This window comes from Balaenoptera physalus (genome assembly GCF_965194825.1).
Source record: "Balaenoptera physalus genome assembly, chromosome: 8".
In the NCBI taxonomy this organism is placed as follows: Eukaryota; Metazoa; Chordata; class Mammalia; order Artiodactyla; family Balaenopteridae; genus Balaenoptera; species Balaenoptera physalus.
In genome coordinates, this window is record NC_138887.1 from 20,209,094 (window position 1) to 20,225,654 (window position 16,561).

Sequence of the window (16,561 nt, forward strand, 5' to 3'; positions counted from 1 at the left end):
TATTAAATGTTAATGGACTACACACTCCAATTAAAAGACAGAGAATTCTAGGGACTTCCCTGGTGGCACAGTGGTTAAGAATCCACCTGCCAACGCAGGGGACACGAGTTCGACCCCTGGTCTGGGAAGACCCACATGCTGCAGAGCAACTAAGCCTGTGCGCCGCAACTACTGAGCCTGCGCTCTAGAGCCCACGAGCCACAATTACTGAGCCTGCGCACCACAACTACTGAAGCCCACGTGCCTAGAGCCCGTGGTCCGCAACAAGAGAAGCCACCACAATGAGAAGCCTGTGCACTGCATCGAAGAGTAGCCCCAGCTCACCGCAACTGGAGAAAGCCTGCACACAGCAATGAAGACCCAACGCAGCCAAAAATAAATTAATTTTAAAAAATTAAAAAAAAAGACAGAATCCTAAAAATGAATTTAAAAAAAGCAAGTTCCAACCATATGCTATCTATAAAAGATGCTTTTTAAGCATAAAGACCAATTGAGAGTCAATGGACAGAAAAAGATACACCACGCTAACATTTAGCATAAGATGACCAGAGTGCCTTTATTATTATTAACATTAAGCATAAGAAGGAAAGAGTGCCTTTATTACGATTAGATGAAGTACATTCAAGACAGTGAATATTACCTAAGATAAAGAAAGACATTTTATAATGACAAAAGGTTTAATTCATCAGGAAGACATAACAATCATGAATACGTATGTACCTAAATAACAAGAGATTCAAAAGCCAAACGTAAAGCTGACAGAATTAGTTGAAAACTTTAACCCCTTCTCTCAGCAACTGATACAACAACTAGAACAACAACAAAAAAATCATTGCATTACACATCATTTTAAGGGCATGTAGCACTAGGCTAGAACCACATGCCGGATGATAAAATAAATCATAATAAATGTAAAACAACTGAAATCACACAGAGTATGTTCTCTAACCAGAATGAAATTTAATTCGAAATTAATAAAAACAAGAGATCTAGAAAAATCTTAAATATATGAAAATTAAACAAGAGACTTGTATAGTCCAAAGATGAAATCACAAGCAAAATTTAAAATCTTTTAAAATGAATAATAATGAAAAATGCAAGATTTCAAAATTTGGGGGATACACTGCTTAAAAGAACTTATCATTTAAAAACTAATATTAACAAAGTCTAAAATCAATGACCTAACATTTTACCTGAAGAAGCTAGAGAAGAGCAAAGGAAATTCAAGGTAAATAAAAGGAAGAACAAAATAAAGAGCAAAAATCAATAAATTAGAAAACAAACAACAGAGAAATTAACAAAGTGAAAAGTTGGTTCTTTGAAAAGATCAACAAAATTGATAAAATCTAGCCTCATTAATCAGGAAAAAGAGAATTATAAATATCAATATCAGGAATGAAACAGGGGGTATCAGTATAGATCCTATAGGCATAAAAATGAGTATAAGGGAATACTATGAACATTATGTGAACAAATTTGACAATTTAATGAAATAGACAAACTCCTTCAAAATACCACTTACCAAAATGTAATACCAGATAAAAGAGAAATAGAATAACAGAATATCTATTAACAAAATTTAATTCATTATCAAAAACATTCCTACTTGCAAGGAAGGTTTCACTGGTGAATTCTATCTAATATTTAAGGAAGAAATTATACCAATCTTACATAAATTTAGAAAAGAGAAAGGAAGGAATCTATACAACTTCATTTTATAAGGACAGCATAATCCTAATAGCAAAACCTACAGAGATTTTACAAAATAAAAAATTACAGATCAACATTCATCATAAACATGAATGCAAAAATCCTTGACAAAATATTAGCAACCCAAACCCAACAATGTATAAAAAGGATAATAAATCATGATTAGGTACGGTTTATCCCAGGAACACAAGGTTGGTTAACATGCTAAAATCAATGTAGTTGATCATATTAATAGAGTAAAAAAAGAATAAAACACGCAATCATTTCAATAAATACAGAAAATGCATTTGACAAAATTCAACAACCATTCATGATCAAAGAAAAGAAAAAAACTTTCAGAAAACTAATAATAAAAAAGAATTTCCTCAGTCCGGTAAAGAACATCTAGAAAAAGCCTGTATACTTAACATCATACCTAAAAGGTAAAACAATGAATGCATTCCCTCTAATATTGTATACTAGGATTGGGAACAAGAGTAAGGAATCCTACTTTCACCACTACTATTCAATATCGTACTGAAGAACTTAGCTAGCCTAATAAGGCAAAAGAAAAAAAAAAGGAATACAGATTGGAAAGAAAGAGGTAAAACTGTATTAATTTGCAAATGGAGTGACTGCCTACATAGAAAAGAATTCTGGAGTCTAAAAAATACACTATTAGAACAAATAAATAAATTTAGCAAGGTCACAAGATACATGGTACATGTATAAAAATCAGTTGTATTTTTTATATACCAGCAGCAGACCATTAGAAAATGAAATTTTCTAAAATTCCATTTATAATAGGGTCAAAAACACAAATAAATTTAACAAAAGATGTGTCAGACCTCTACACTGGAAACTACAAAACAAGATGACAGAAATTAAAGATATATATAAATGAAGAATTACACTATGTTCAAGAATTGAAAGACTCAATTTTTATGAGTATCTCCTCTCCCCAAACTGATTCAGTACAATCCCAAATATAATTGCAACTGGATTTTTGGTAAAAAATTGACTAGCTAATCTTAAATTTTATATAGAAAATCAAATTCAAAACACTTTTAAAGAAGAACAGGGACTTCCCTGGTGACACAGTGGTTAAGAATCTGTCTGCCAATGCAGGGCACAGGGGTTCGATCCCTGGTCCGGGAAGATCCCTCATGCCATGGAGCAACTAAGCCCATGCATCACAACTAATGAGACTGTGCTCTAGAGCCCACAAGCCACAACTACTGAAGCCCGCACACCTAGAGCCTGTGATCCACAGCAAGAGAAGCCACTGCAATAAGAAGCCCATGCACTGTAAGGAAGAGTAGCCCCCACTCGTCGCAACTAGAGAAAGCCCGTATGCAGCAATGAAGACCCAGCGTAGCCAAAAGTAAATAAATAAAATAAATAAATTTTAAAAAAGAAGAAGAACAAATTTGGAAAACTACCTATTTCAGGGACTTATTATTTTTTTTAATTGTATTGAAGTATAGTTGATTTACAATGTTGTGTTAATTTCTGCTGTAAAGTGACTCAGTTATACATATATATATATATTTTTTCATATTCTTATCCATTATGGCTTATCACAGGTTATTGAATATAGTTCTCTGTACTATACAGTAGGACCTTGTTGTTTATCCATCCTATATATACTAGTTTGCATCTGCTAATCCCAAAGAGACTTACTGTTATAAAGCTACAATAATCAAGACAGTGTGGTACTAGCCTAAGAACTGACAAATAGATCAATGAAACAGGAGAGACAGAACAGAAATAGATCCATACTTATACAGTCATTTGATTTCAGACAAAGATGTGGAAGTAATCCATTGGTGAAAGGAAGTTTTTTCAACAAATGGTGATGTAAAACTAGGCATCCATATGGGAAAAAATGAATCTTGATTCCTAACTCACAACAAATACGAAAATTAGAGGTGGATCAAAGGTAAAAGCAACAATTTTAAAGCTGTTAAAAGAAACAAAGGAGAACAGCTTCATGATTGAAGGCAGACAAAGATTTCTAAGGACACAAAAAGCAATAACCATAAAAATAACTGGTAAATTAGACTTCATCAAAATGGAAATCTTCTTCTCATCAAAATACACTGTTAAGAAAATAATCAGGCAAGCCACAGACTGAGAGAAAATACAGAAAAACAATATCTGGCAAAGGACTTGTTCCTAGGATATATAAAGAACTCCTACAATTCAATAATAAAAAGAAATAACCCAATGGAAAAAATAAATGGGTAAAAGATCTGAACAAAACTTCACAAAAGAAGATACACTAATGACCAATATGCACATGAAAAAGTGCTGAAGGATGGACCTAGAGATTATCATACTAAGTGAAGTAAGTCAGTGTTGGGAAAACTAGTAAAATAGTCTTCTTCAGGCTTCAGAGGCAGAAGCAGGCCTCTGATCGACCTGTGACCTTACTGGACTGCATGCCTGCTTGCACACCTAACAACTGCTGCTAGCAAGTCAAGCAGCACTTACGATAAGAAAGGGAATGGGTCTTGGAATTTCTTGAGCCCTGGGGACCTGGCCAGTCCTCTGGGGTCTGGAAAATCTTGTGACTCACATGATGAAATTAACAGCATAGTTACAACTGAACCAGAGCTGCATTTTTGAGCACAAACTGATAATAGTTTGCGGCCTTTAATTATAAACAGAAGCCCCCAGAACTCTAATCTGAAGTCTCACCTGTGGGGTGGACGTACCCAGGATGTACCCAGGACCCTTCCCAACTGGGGCTCCAGATTGCTGTTACTTGGAACTTCCCAGCTGCTGTTTGGATCTGGAAGTAGGTGTTGGCCCAATTCGGTGATGTAAATACCCTGTAACATTTTCCTAATATTCTTATTCTTCTCCTTCTAATGATTTTATATTAAAATTAAGTTAAATCACCTCTCATTAAAGAATTGATTAAAACTGTTTATTTGTGTGAGACGAGTGGTTATTTTGGCAGCGAATCCAATGAACCTTAAAACCGAAAGCAGGCTTTCGGCAAAACAGTCAGAGAAAGACAAATAACATATGATGTCACTTTTATGTAGAAACTAAAATATGATACAAATGAACTTATTTACAAAGCAGACTCACAGACTTAAGATTACCAAGGGGGAAACGGGGGGGAGAGATAAATTAGGAGTTTGGAATGAGCAGATACAAACTACTATACATAAAATAGATAAACTGTATAGCACAGGGAACTGTATTCACTATCTTGTAATAACCTCTAATGAAAAAAGGATATGAAAAAATATATATGTATAATTGAATCACTTTGCTGTACACCAGAAACACAACATTGTAAATCAACTATACTTCAAAAAAAAAAAGTGCTGAACACCATTAGCCATTAGGGAAATGTAAATTAATACCAGAGATATATGACTATCCACATGCCAGAATGGGTAAAAACAAAAAGACTGACAATAATATATGTTGGTAAGGATATGGAGCAACTAGAATTCTCATACACTGTAGAAGAAAATGTAAAATGGAACGCTGGGAAAAGTCTGGTAGTCCTTCACAAAACTAAACATAAACATACCTACTCAAACCAGCAATTCTCTTTTTTAAAAATTATTTTACTTGGTATTTTAGAATTTAATCCATATTTTATTGTCACCCCCTCACCTGCCCCCTTCATTTATTTATTTGGCCACACCGCGTGGCTTGCAGGATCTTAGTTCCCCGAACAGGGATTGAACCCAGGCCCTCAACAGTGAAACCGTGGAGTCCTAACCACTGGACCACCAGAGAATTCCCTCAAACCAGCAATTCTATTCCTAGGTATTAAGAAGGAAAAAAAAATACATATATATATATGTGTGTATGTGTGATATATACACACATATATATTATATAGACACATATAAATAAATGTATATACATACATATATGTACATATATATAATACATATATACATACATATAAAATAAATATATACACATACACACAACACGGGACTGAACTGCGCAGGTCCACTTATACATGATTTCTTTCACTAAATACATACTACAGTACTACACAATCTAAGGTGGGCTGAATCCGTAGATGGAGAATCACAGATGCAGAGGGCCAACTGCAAAGTTAGACGTGGATTTTTGACTGCAGGGAGGGTTGAAACAACTCCTGCACTGTTCAAGGGTCAATTTTATACATATATACATACATATATATATATATATATATATACATATATATATATATATATATATATAAAATCTCCATATCCATAAAATAACTTGTCTAAGAATGTTCATAGCAGCTTTATTTACAATTGCCAAAAACTAGAAACAGCTCAGGTAGCCATCAACAAGAGAATGGATAAACAAACTAAGCTTTCTAGTCACCTGCTTCCACGTTGGCACCCCTCTGATACAACAACTAGATTGTTCTCTTTAAATACAAATTATATATCTCCCCTGCTACCACCCTGTTGTAGTTGGAATAAAGTCCCAACTCTTACCACATCTACAAGGCCCTGTGATCTAGCCCTCACTTACCTCACCTCACACCACTTTCTCCACAAGTCTCCCTTCTATATCTCAAAAATTATAAACTTATTCCATTTTAAGGGCTTGCACTGGCTGTCCTCTATCTGAGCAGCTGTGCATCCAGAATTTTACATGCCTCTTTCCCATTACTCTGGGCTTAATTCAAATATCTCTTCTCCAGACGCTCCCCGATTGCTAAACAAAGTAGCTTTCTTTTCCCCTCTCTCTATCCCATTACCCTCTCTTATTTATTCATTGTACTATGTGAAAGTATCTTCTGTTATTTACATACCTACTGTTTTTTTTCTCAGCCCGAAGGTGAGCATAAAGACATCTTGTTGACCAACATATTCCTCAGTACCTAAACGAGTTCCTATTATAAAGCAGGCACTTGGTAAATATATGTAGACTAGTTATTGCCATATTCAGGGTTGTTTTCAAATACTAACACAATCTTAAGACCAATATAAACAGTGACATAGTTTATACTTTCTTCCAAAGTCTTAATTGAGATATTCAAAGAATTAAAGGAATTTAAGAAATGAACACTTCCCTTATCATTAAGGTTAAACGTTGAATGACTACCACGCATTGGGCTGTGCTTTACATTATTTGATTTCTCAAAAACCTTGGTCTATATGGGTGGTAGCCATGTATAAAAATGCAAATTCAGAGAGATTTAGTAGTTTTTTCAAAGCCACACAGCTAACATGGGGTAGGACCAAAATTCAGTCTTCTAAAGTCCATGCTTTTCCACACTATCATGGATCATGATAACTTAATAAATGCATACTTTTTCTCTTATTTTGAAAGATTCTTCCAAAATAGGACTCAAAATTTATCAATGATGTTTACAAAATTAGAAATTCAACCTTTATTTACTTTCACTTATTTGGGATTTTTAAGAACAACCTAAAGCCACGGATGCCATTTATGTTTCACTGAAGAAAATTATAAAGGCTCATTAAATACTTCTATAATTGTGGTCAGTTATATTTCTTAACACTGAGCTCAGGTAATTTTCTCTGCATGAACAGAGATTTATTTAAGAAAAATAAAACACTTTGCCTTAAAATTTCTCTAATACTTCATAGTGGGAAAAGAGGAAAGTTTATAGGGGAAGTTAACAAGAATTCATAATGTTAATCAATTATACAGAGTGCAAAACCATCTTCAAAGATGTAAATTACTGTTCAGTTCATCCTTGCTATTACTATTCTTTTTCAGAATTAGGTTATGGATCAGGTTATGGATAAATAACCCATTTATTTCCAGTTTTAGAGAGAATGGTTTTCCCTTTACGTTCCCACAATTCCATCCAACAATAATACTAGCATTATCGTATTATATTATAAGTAATCCTCAAATTCACAGCTGCCTAAAGGGCCTGCTAGCGGGTAATGATACTTCTTATGCCTCCCAATTTGGAATATTCCCCTTCTTTTCCCTCCTTCCCTACTGCTACAAACTCCACCCATGTCTAGGACTTTCTCTCCTCAGCTAGCTCAGCTTCTCACTAGTGTACCTTTCTTTCACCCTAGAAACTCCCCTTACTATCCCCAGATGTACCCTCTGATGAAATGGCCTGAAGAGTCAGCAGTGAATTTTGATTTCTCACTGGAGAACAGGTAAATCCTGTCATGTTTTAGTTAAAATGATTTATAATCATCACTTAGGAAGACTTTATCTTCTATTTACCCCTCACTGAACATAAAAGTTATAATCTCTAGAAAACTTAAAAAAGGATGTGCACTCTAAGTCAGAGAATCCAGAAGGAGTGAGAGTGAAAAGGATTGTTGGGTATATACACTATTTCAATCAGCACAAAAAGAAAATGTCAAATGTCAAAAAGGACAAAACCAGGAGGCCTGGGCATTCACACTGGCAGTAAGCCACAGCTGCTCAATAAAGAGGGAGCTTCCCATCCCCAAATTCCCACCCTCTAAGACCTAAAAAACAACCAACACTCTTAGAGTTCACAGTGTTCCTTCACCCAACAGGCAAGCAGGTGCTATCTGGGTTAGAGAAAAGCTCTGTCTAAACTATATGGAAGGGACTTACCTGGTGGCGCAGTGGTTAAGAATCCACCTGCCAATGCAGGGGACACGGGCTCGAGCCCTCGTCCGGGAAGATCCCACATGCCGCGGAGCAACTGAACCCGTGAGCCACAACTACTGCGCCTGCGCTCTAGAGCCCGTGAGCCACAACTACTGAAGCCCACGCGCCTAGAGCCCGTGCTCCGCAACAAGAGAACCCACCGCAATGAGAAGCCCGCGCACCGCAACGAAGAGTAGCCCCCGCTCGCCGCAACCAGAGAAAGCCCACGTGCAGCAACGAAGACCCAACGCAGCCAAAAACAAACAATCTGGAAATCTGAACTTTTGCTCCCACAGGCACAGCATCACATGTGGTGATTAGGTCTAAAGTACCATTAGGCACTATTAGTTCTGGCCTAGGATTAGAACAATTACAATAATTTAAATGGCTATTATTTATTGAGTATTTAAGCATATGTCAGACACTGTGCTAAAGTACTTTATATACCTCATTTAATCCTTACAAGAACCCCATACGATGGTACTTACTGTTATTTCTATTTTTTTCAGATGTGGAAGCTGAGGTACAGAGAAGTTAGGTAATTTGCCCATGTATACAAAGTGGTGAAATCAGAATTCTAACAGTATTCTGATTGATACCAAACCTATAATTATACAGTATTCATAGGATGATGAACCAATGAACTTCCAGAAATAATTTCACATATTCCTATATTGGGTCTGCCTATATTTGACTAGGCAGAATCCTAATAGGTATATCAGGATCCTATTAGGTTCATCAGCTAAACTGTAGACTTTATTTACTCTAATTAAATATCACAAATATAGCTATTTTAAAAAGCACGCAAAATTTACCAACCGCTTAGCACATACCTACTGTGATGTTACCCATCTTGCTTTGTAATGTTATATTACCTGCAAAAGAGAAAAAGACAACTTTATACATTAGGGATAATCTAAAAAGGAACTGTGTTAATGGTATCCTAAAACATGGTTAGATATCCACAACATTATTTAATAACATTGTTATTGTTGTTGGCAATTTTTCTCAGATCAAAAACCTAGTGAGAGATTCAGTTGCAACCCGAAAATAAACAGATTTAGGCAACTATACAAACTGTCTTCCTCCACCCCACCTTAATCTTTTATAGCATAACTAAAAAACAAACCCCCATACTTTCCGGGAAACATGGAAGAAAAATAATGATTCTTCTAAAACCCAAAAATGAAAAAATTACTTAAATGTGCTCAATACTCATTTTCAATCTAAACATCACAATATTTATCAGACCACACAAAGCCAAGTTTTGAACCAAATAACACTAAAATAATCCATGGAAAAAAGTAATTACTATTATTTTTCAGGCCAGTTTGGCATGTCTATCTGTTAGATTAAAGTGGTTTCTGTGCCAAGAATTTAAAAGTTTGGGGGAGGAATAATGAAAACACTGAAATATGACCAACAAAGAAAAAAAAATCTTCAAATATTTCCACCTTTCAATGAAGATATATTTTCCAGGATACGTATAGGATATTACAACCATTCTTCCCAGCCCTTCCTCCAATACCAAAAACAGTAGGATTTTTCTTCATACGTGTTTGCATGTATAATTACTCCTAGAGTCATACTACCTATATTTACTGCACTGAAAGTATAGGCAATATTATCTCTTCTACCATAATTCCAAAACTACAGTAAAAAGTAAAGGAATAACTTTGATCTCAGAATTAATCTAGAGTAAGTGAAATCATTCACTTCATTTCATGCATCTTGTAAATACTGACATGTATCAGTACCTGGGAAAAAGAAAAAAAAAAAAAGGCACTTGATTCATTTGTCCAAAGTCAAATGTCCTCTAAAAGTTTTATATTCCATCATACTTCATGTGAATATATGAATAAAATTGGGCTTGTGTGAAGTTAAGCTTATAAAATTATTTTCAAGTTTCAGTAAGTTACAAGGTTGTGAAGATCCTCCTGTTAAATGGTTAAGTAAATAAATACTATTTCATTGGAGTGCTCTAGATACTCTTCAAATTTTCAAACCCAGTAAATGCAGATTCACACGCAAGTAGTAGCCAAAGATCTTACAGCTTCTAAGATGTATTCCAATGATCCCTGCCTCCCGGTATTCATGCCCTTGTATAATCTCCTCCACTCATGTGCAGGAGATTTGCTTTGCTTTTACCTAAGATAATACTAAGGGCAAAAGTGATGGGATGTTACTTCCAAGACTAGGTAACAAAAAGATTCTGGCTTCTGTCTTGCCAGCTCTCTTTTGCTCTGATGGAAGCCAGCTTGCCATGTTGTCAACTGCCCTATGAAAAAGGCCCAAGAGCAAGGACCTGAAAGAGGCCCCAAGCCAACAGAATCTAAACTGAATCCTGCCAACAACCACATGAGTGAACCAGGAAGCAGATGCTCTCTTGGCTGAACCTTCAAATAAGCCCATGGCCCCAGCTGATACCTTGATTACAACTTCGAGAGAGATCTAGAGGCACAGGACCCAGTTAAGCGACACCCAGATTCCTGACCCATTCAAAGTGTAAGAAAATAAATGTTTGCTGTTTTCAGCTGCTAAATTTGTTACACAGGAAGAGGTAACTAGAAAAGATTTTGAAAGCTGGAAGTGAGGTGATTCCATAATAACTAACTAAAAATATTGGAATAGCTTTGGAACTTGGCAGTAGGCATAGGTTGGAAGGATTTTTAGGAGCATGGTAGAGAAAGCCTAAATTGCTTGAATAGTGTGTTAGTAGAAAGCTGGACTTTGTGTCTGCTTCCCGTGAAGGTCAAAAGGAAGAGAAGAAAATGTTTTTGGAAACTGGAGGAAGGCAGATCCCTGTTAAGTAGTATTGGAAACTCTGCAACACTGTCACTATCAGTAACGTGGAAAGTAGGAAATGTGCCTAATGAACTGAATGATCTAGCCACGGAGACTGCCAAGCAGAGTCAAAGTGTGGTAGGTGCTGCCTATTTTTCCTTGACGTTTCAGTAAAATGCAAGAGAAGAAAGATAAGCTAAACTAAAGAAAGGACTGTTAAACAACAGAAAGACCAGGACATGAACGATTTTGAAAAGTCTTAGCTTCTCAAGATGGCAAAAGATGCTAAAGGTAAGAATGGCTTCTATACAAAGTTTGAATCCAGGGCATGGCCAGAACACGGCCTAAAAATAAAACTGGTGGATTGACTGTAAAATCTTTTGTTAAGACTCCAGAAAGCTCAAGGGTGATACCTCACAGTATTAATCAGTTATACAAAAAGTCCATTAAACAGATTATGGGTATCTCACAGATCCTCTCAGTCCAACAACAGGTTCTCTAGAAAGCTTGAGAGCGTTGTATCTTAATATCTCTGCAGAAGTCCATATTTTGAAGAGATTCTTGGCTGTGGCTTCTATCTAATGGAATAAACCCCAATCTGATTCACAGGAGGCTGACAAAATTTTTGAGAGAAGTGTATCAGCAAACACATTGCTAACTTCGACTGAAAGGGACAGTGACAGTACAAAGTGAAATGAGACCATTCAACCCCCAAAATTCTGCTGGCAGGAAGCAGACTGAGAAAACTCCTCAGCTGCAAACACATGCTACATTTCATGAAAAAGGGAGGATGACTCAGAGGGCAAAGCCTGGAACCCTAAAGAATTATCGCAAAGCCTTGAGATCTCATCAAGTAACCTCCAACGTTTGCCCACCTGAATTTCAAAATCATTATGGACCAATGACTCCTTTGTGCCCCTTATTTTCTCCTCTTTGGACAGGAAAGTCTATGGAAATTATCCTATGCATATCCCATCCTTGTATTCTGAGTGTGTAGGTGGTGTACATGGGTTGAGGGGGCTAAAGAACTTGCCTCTTTAGTTCACAGGTCTTCAGATTCAGAAGAAGAATACTTGAGTTATACTTAAGCAACTATACCCAAGGAGGCTCATCTACATCTGGATCTGATTTTGAGGTAGAGATTTTGGACTCTGCGGAGATATGTAAGGGGATGAGACTTTGGGAACCTTGAAAGGAAGGGAGTGTGTTTTGCACGTGGGAAGGACCCGAATCACTTGCAGGGGTTGCAGAGAACAGACTGGCCATCCAAAATCTTATAGGTTATCTGGGGAGATGCACACATGAGAAGTTAAAAATTAGAATTTATTAATAATTATAAGTGAATGTTGTAACGGAACAGTATGAATTAGTTGCCACAGCCATTCAGAGGAAACAGACTAAAATGACCTGGCATGAACAGGGAGAATAGTGATATTGGAGATATCACCAGAGCTGAAGTTTGAAAGGTGGGTAAAATTTGATGTTTGAAGGGAAAGGATTTTGTGGAAAAAACAATGAAGTAAGCAAAGCTAAAAAGGCATAACTATACATGCTATTATTTAAATCATGCTCATCAGTTAGGCTGGAGCAATTAGGCGAGTCTATGAGGACAGGGATTAAGTCTTTCTTATTTAGTGTTATATTTGAAGAGCTTAGTATATTGCCCAATACATAGTAAATACTATTATTTTTTGAACAAATGTTCAAAATTAGTTTGGAAAAATAGGTAAAAATAAATCTGTAGAAGAACCATAGAGTGCTTAGTCTATTGACTTTATCCTATACTGAAGGAGTCAGTGAAGAATTTCAAGATAGGCAACAATACAAGAAAAACACCTTGTATTCCTTCCTAATCTTTAGGAAAATTAAGCTAGTGTGAGACACTCAGAATTCTCTTTACTGTTTTCACCTTATGAATACTTCAAAAATAAGGTAAAGCAGACCCCTGATATTTGTGATTTTAACTATTAGTAAAGAACTATGACATAGTTCTACAGTCAGTCATTCAGCTAGTAGTAGGTTCAGTCACCCACTCAGCAAGACAAAATTTTGGAGCTTTATTACCTTATACTAGTCTTCAGTGAATGCAGTAAAAATTTACTTTTTTAAATGAAAATAGAAAATGTGGTCTTTCTCAAAAAGTTAATCATTAGTGCTTGTGATGAAAGTGAAGTGATCAAGAAAACAATGGTTTTAGAGCCATAAAATAGAAGTTTTAGATCCATTAAAAAATGAGGACTAGTTTACATTACAGCAGAATCTGTACAGTCTCAAACTACATCTCTCTTGAATGTTAGAGTTCTGTAAGGTAAAAGCATAACAGAACAAGAAAAGTATGGAACTAATTTTAAATATAAAGAATATATCAAAATATTTTTATCAACGCTAAAGGATTTTTAAAGCAATAAACAAAAAAAATATTCTCCACTTATATCAAAATATTTAGAAAACCTCTACCCTAAACAGAAATATTCCGAAGTCATTAAAATATACAACATGAAACTCTTATCTCAAATACTTTGTGGAATAAGGTAGAATATTGTAAAGTACACAAATCAACCAAATGGGCATTACTAACACAATTTTCTATATTTTGGTTTCACCTATTTCATCTCCAACCACCGAAAATAAACAAATCAACTATTTGAGAGGAGTAGATCTTTGTAAAAGCCTTCCTTCCAATAAAGCAGATGCCATATGGTCTGTAATAATTATGTGTGCTTACTCCTCTTTCAAGTTATGAAACTTTTCCACAAACCCCAATTTTTGAGAAAATAAATACTTCTCCTTAACTAGCAACTCTTCATTCTAGTGTGGTCAGAGGAAAAATAAGCTATCGATTTAAAGATAAACATTAGTTTATTTTTCTTCATTAAAATAAATGTAATTATGGTAAAAACAGCACATATACTTTCATAATCCAAACAGAGAAATCAAATATCCTTAAAAGTTAAATCCTTTTTGTGCTTCTGTTTTAGGGGGAGGGCTGCGGGAGCAGGAAGAGAGAGATTTTTTATTTGCAAGCCACAGGGCTAAATGCTAAGAATATAGAGGTAAATAAAACATGACCTTTGATCTTTAATAAGGCAAGAATTTATGGGTCAATGCAAGGCCAGAGATGGGGGAAGGCTGCTTTAGCTGAGTACTAAAAGATTACTAAAAGTCAATGAGATAAAGAAAGCTGGGAAAATCATTTTAGGAAGACTATAATTGATCAGTATGATCAAGGGCTCTGATCAAAAACTCAGAAGTAAAGAACAAACAAGAATATATACAGGAAGAAGTAAGAGACTGTGTAATTCTAGAAGACAAAGCATAAGGTCAGAAAAAGGAAATAGTAAGTTAGCTAAGTCACTGAGGCAGTAGGAAAGGGTTTGCGTAAGAGAATGCCATGTTCAATGTGCCTTTCTAATAACCAACCATAGCTATAGTGAAGAGGATGAATTTGAAGAAGGCAAGACTGGAAGCAAACTTACTGTTAGAGTTGAGGCAAGAGATGACAAGAATCTGAATTAGAATAGAAGTTTCGGGACTTCCCTGGTGGCGCAGTGGTTAAGAATCCGCCTGCCAATGCAGGGAACACAGGTTCGATCTCTGGTCCGGGAAGATCCCCACATGCCGCGGAGCAACTAAGCCTGTGCGCCACAACTACTGAGCCTGCGCTCTAGAGCCCATGAGCCACAACTACTGAGCCCACGTGCTGCAACTACTGAAGCCCATGTGCCTAGAGACCGTGCTCCGCAACAAGAGAAGCCACAGCAATAAGAAGCCCACGCACCACAACGAAGTGTAGCCCCTGCTCGCCGCAACTAGAGAAAGCCCGCGCACAGCAACGAAGACCCAACGCAGCCAAAAATAATCAATAACTAAATTAAAAAAAAAAAAAAGAACAGTAGAAGTTTGAAAGAAAAAACTGGGATAGATTGAAGAAATATTTAGACGATAAAACGTACCTATACTTTGGGATTGATAGATGTGGAAGGTGATAGAGAGAGGAATTTAGGGTTACTTCTAGATTCTAGCTTGGGAAATTAGGTACATGGTAATATTAGAATCTGCAAATGGAAATAAAGGAGGAGGATTATATTATGGACGAGGATGGGGAGGTGAGGGCTGGGAAAGTAGGAGAAAAGAAGTTAGAAATGTGAAGTCATTTGAGAAGCCTGTAAAGATCCAAATGACTATATCTACTAAGCAGATGGATGTATAAGCTGGAAGTCAGCACTAGAGATACATATTTGAATTATCAGAATACAAGGGTAGTTGAGACTCAAAAGTGTATAAGATGCCTAAGGAAAAGAAAGAATTGAAAAAACAATGAAACAAGGATGAAATCCTGGAGAATAGCAAGGGGGTGTGGAAAGAGGAGGAACTCATAGACATTTGAGAAAGAGCAATTATAAGATGTGACACAGACTGCCGGTACCCCCTAATACTTGTGTGCCTTTCTCCTTCCTTAGAACACACTAAACTCTTTATCTCAGACTTCTGCAGTTAAAGTCATTTGAAAACATGCTGGCTAACAAATTTCTCACATGATCCTCTATGACCTCTCTTCCTTTAGTGGAAGCTTGGAAGCCACACACTGAAAATGGCGGCATCACCTTTATGGAAGGAGCCCAGTCCCTCTAAGGACCTGAGTGGAGTCCAAACACTGCATGAAATAGCAACATATTTTATCATATGTCTAAATCATGAAAAAAAAACTATGCTGTCTGCACCACAAAGGAAGCTGTAATTCCTCTCTGCTATTTCATATAAAAAAGTTTTAAGTGTCCAGATTCAACATTAACATAAATTATCATGTGTTAAAATGACAAACAAACTTCACAATGAACTTAAGAATAAACACTAGAATTAGAACAAAGCATTTTCATGAACTTCATGAAGAGTTCCATTTAATCCAATAAAAGTTCCTTTCTTTTAAAATTTTATATTACTTCTGACTTTCTAAATTCACAAGGCAGATTTGTAAATTCACTAGAGCCTATATGTCCTTCTTAAAGCAAGTTGAGACATTTCTTTAAGAAATTTTGAGTGCTATCAAAATGATGAACTGTATTTGTATAGTTTGTATAACTTTTACTTCTGTGAAAGTTTCTAAAATCCAAAGTAATTATTTAAGGAAGAGTTTAAGCATGTACAAATTGCTAAATCTTTGGGGAACAAAGGACTTCTGAAGTACAGAAAAATGAGAAAACTAATAGTCATCAATTTATGTATTAATGTATGTTCCCAAAGAGTCTAAAATAAGACCCGAAGTTATATAGGGAATCTAAATAGTTTAAATGCAGTTTTATTCATTAATCATTTATTCCAAATAATAACATAAGTTAAATATAAAACACTAAAATGACTGTCATGAGTACTCCTACATATTAACCCTAATTAGTTTAAATTATGTCATAAATAAAATCAATCCCAGCAAACCATTTCAAGGAAGCTTTTCTTTCTAAGTCAGGAGACTATATATTTATATTTAAAA

The 16,561-nt window shown here is 35.8% G+C and overlaps 1 protein-coding gene across 1 annotated transcript in view; it reads right to left on the bottom strand.

Moving 5' to 3' along the window:
* The window catches only part of FAM185A (family with sequence similarity 185 member A), a 72,198-nt gene that overhangs the window by 31,349 nt on the left and 24,288 nt on the right, over positions 1 to 16,561 (bottom strand). Inside the window, exon 5 of the mRNA XM_082473673.1 lies at positions 9,126 to 9,167. Within this exon, the coding sequence (XP_082329799.1) occupies positions 9,126 to 9,167 (42 nt within the window). The remainder of the gene's footprint in view (positions 1 to 9,125; positions 9,168 to 16,561) is intronic.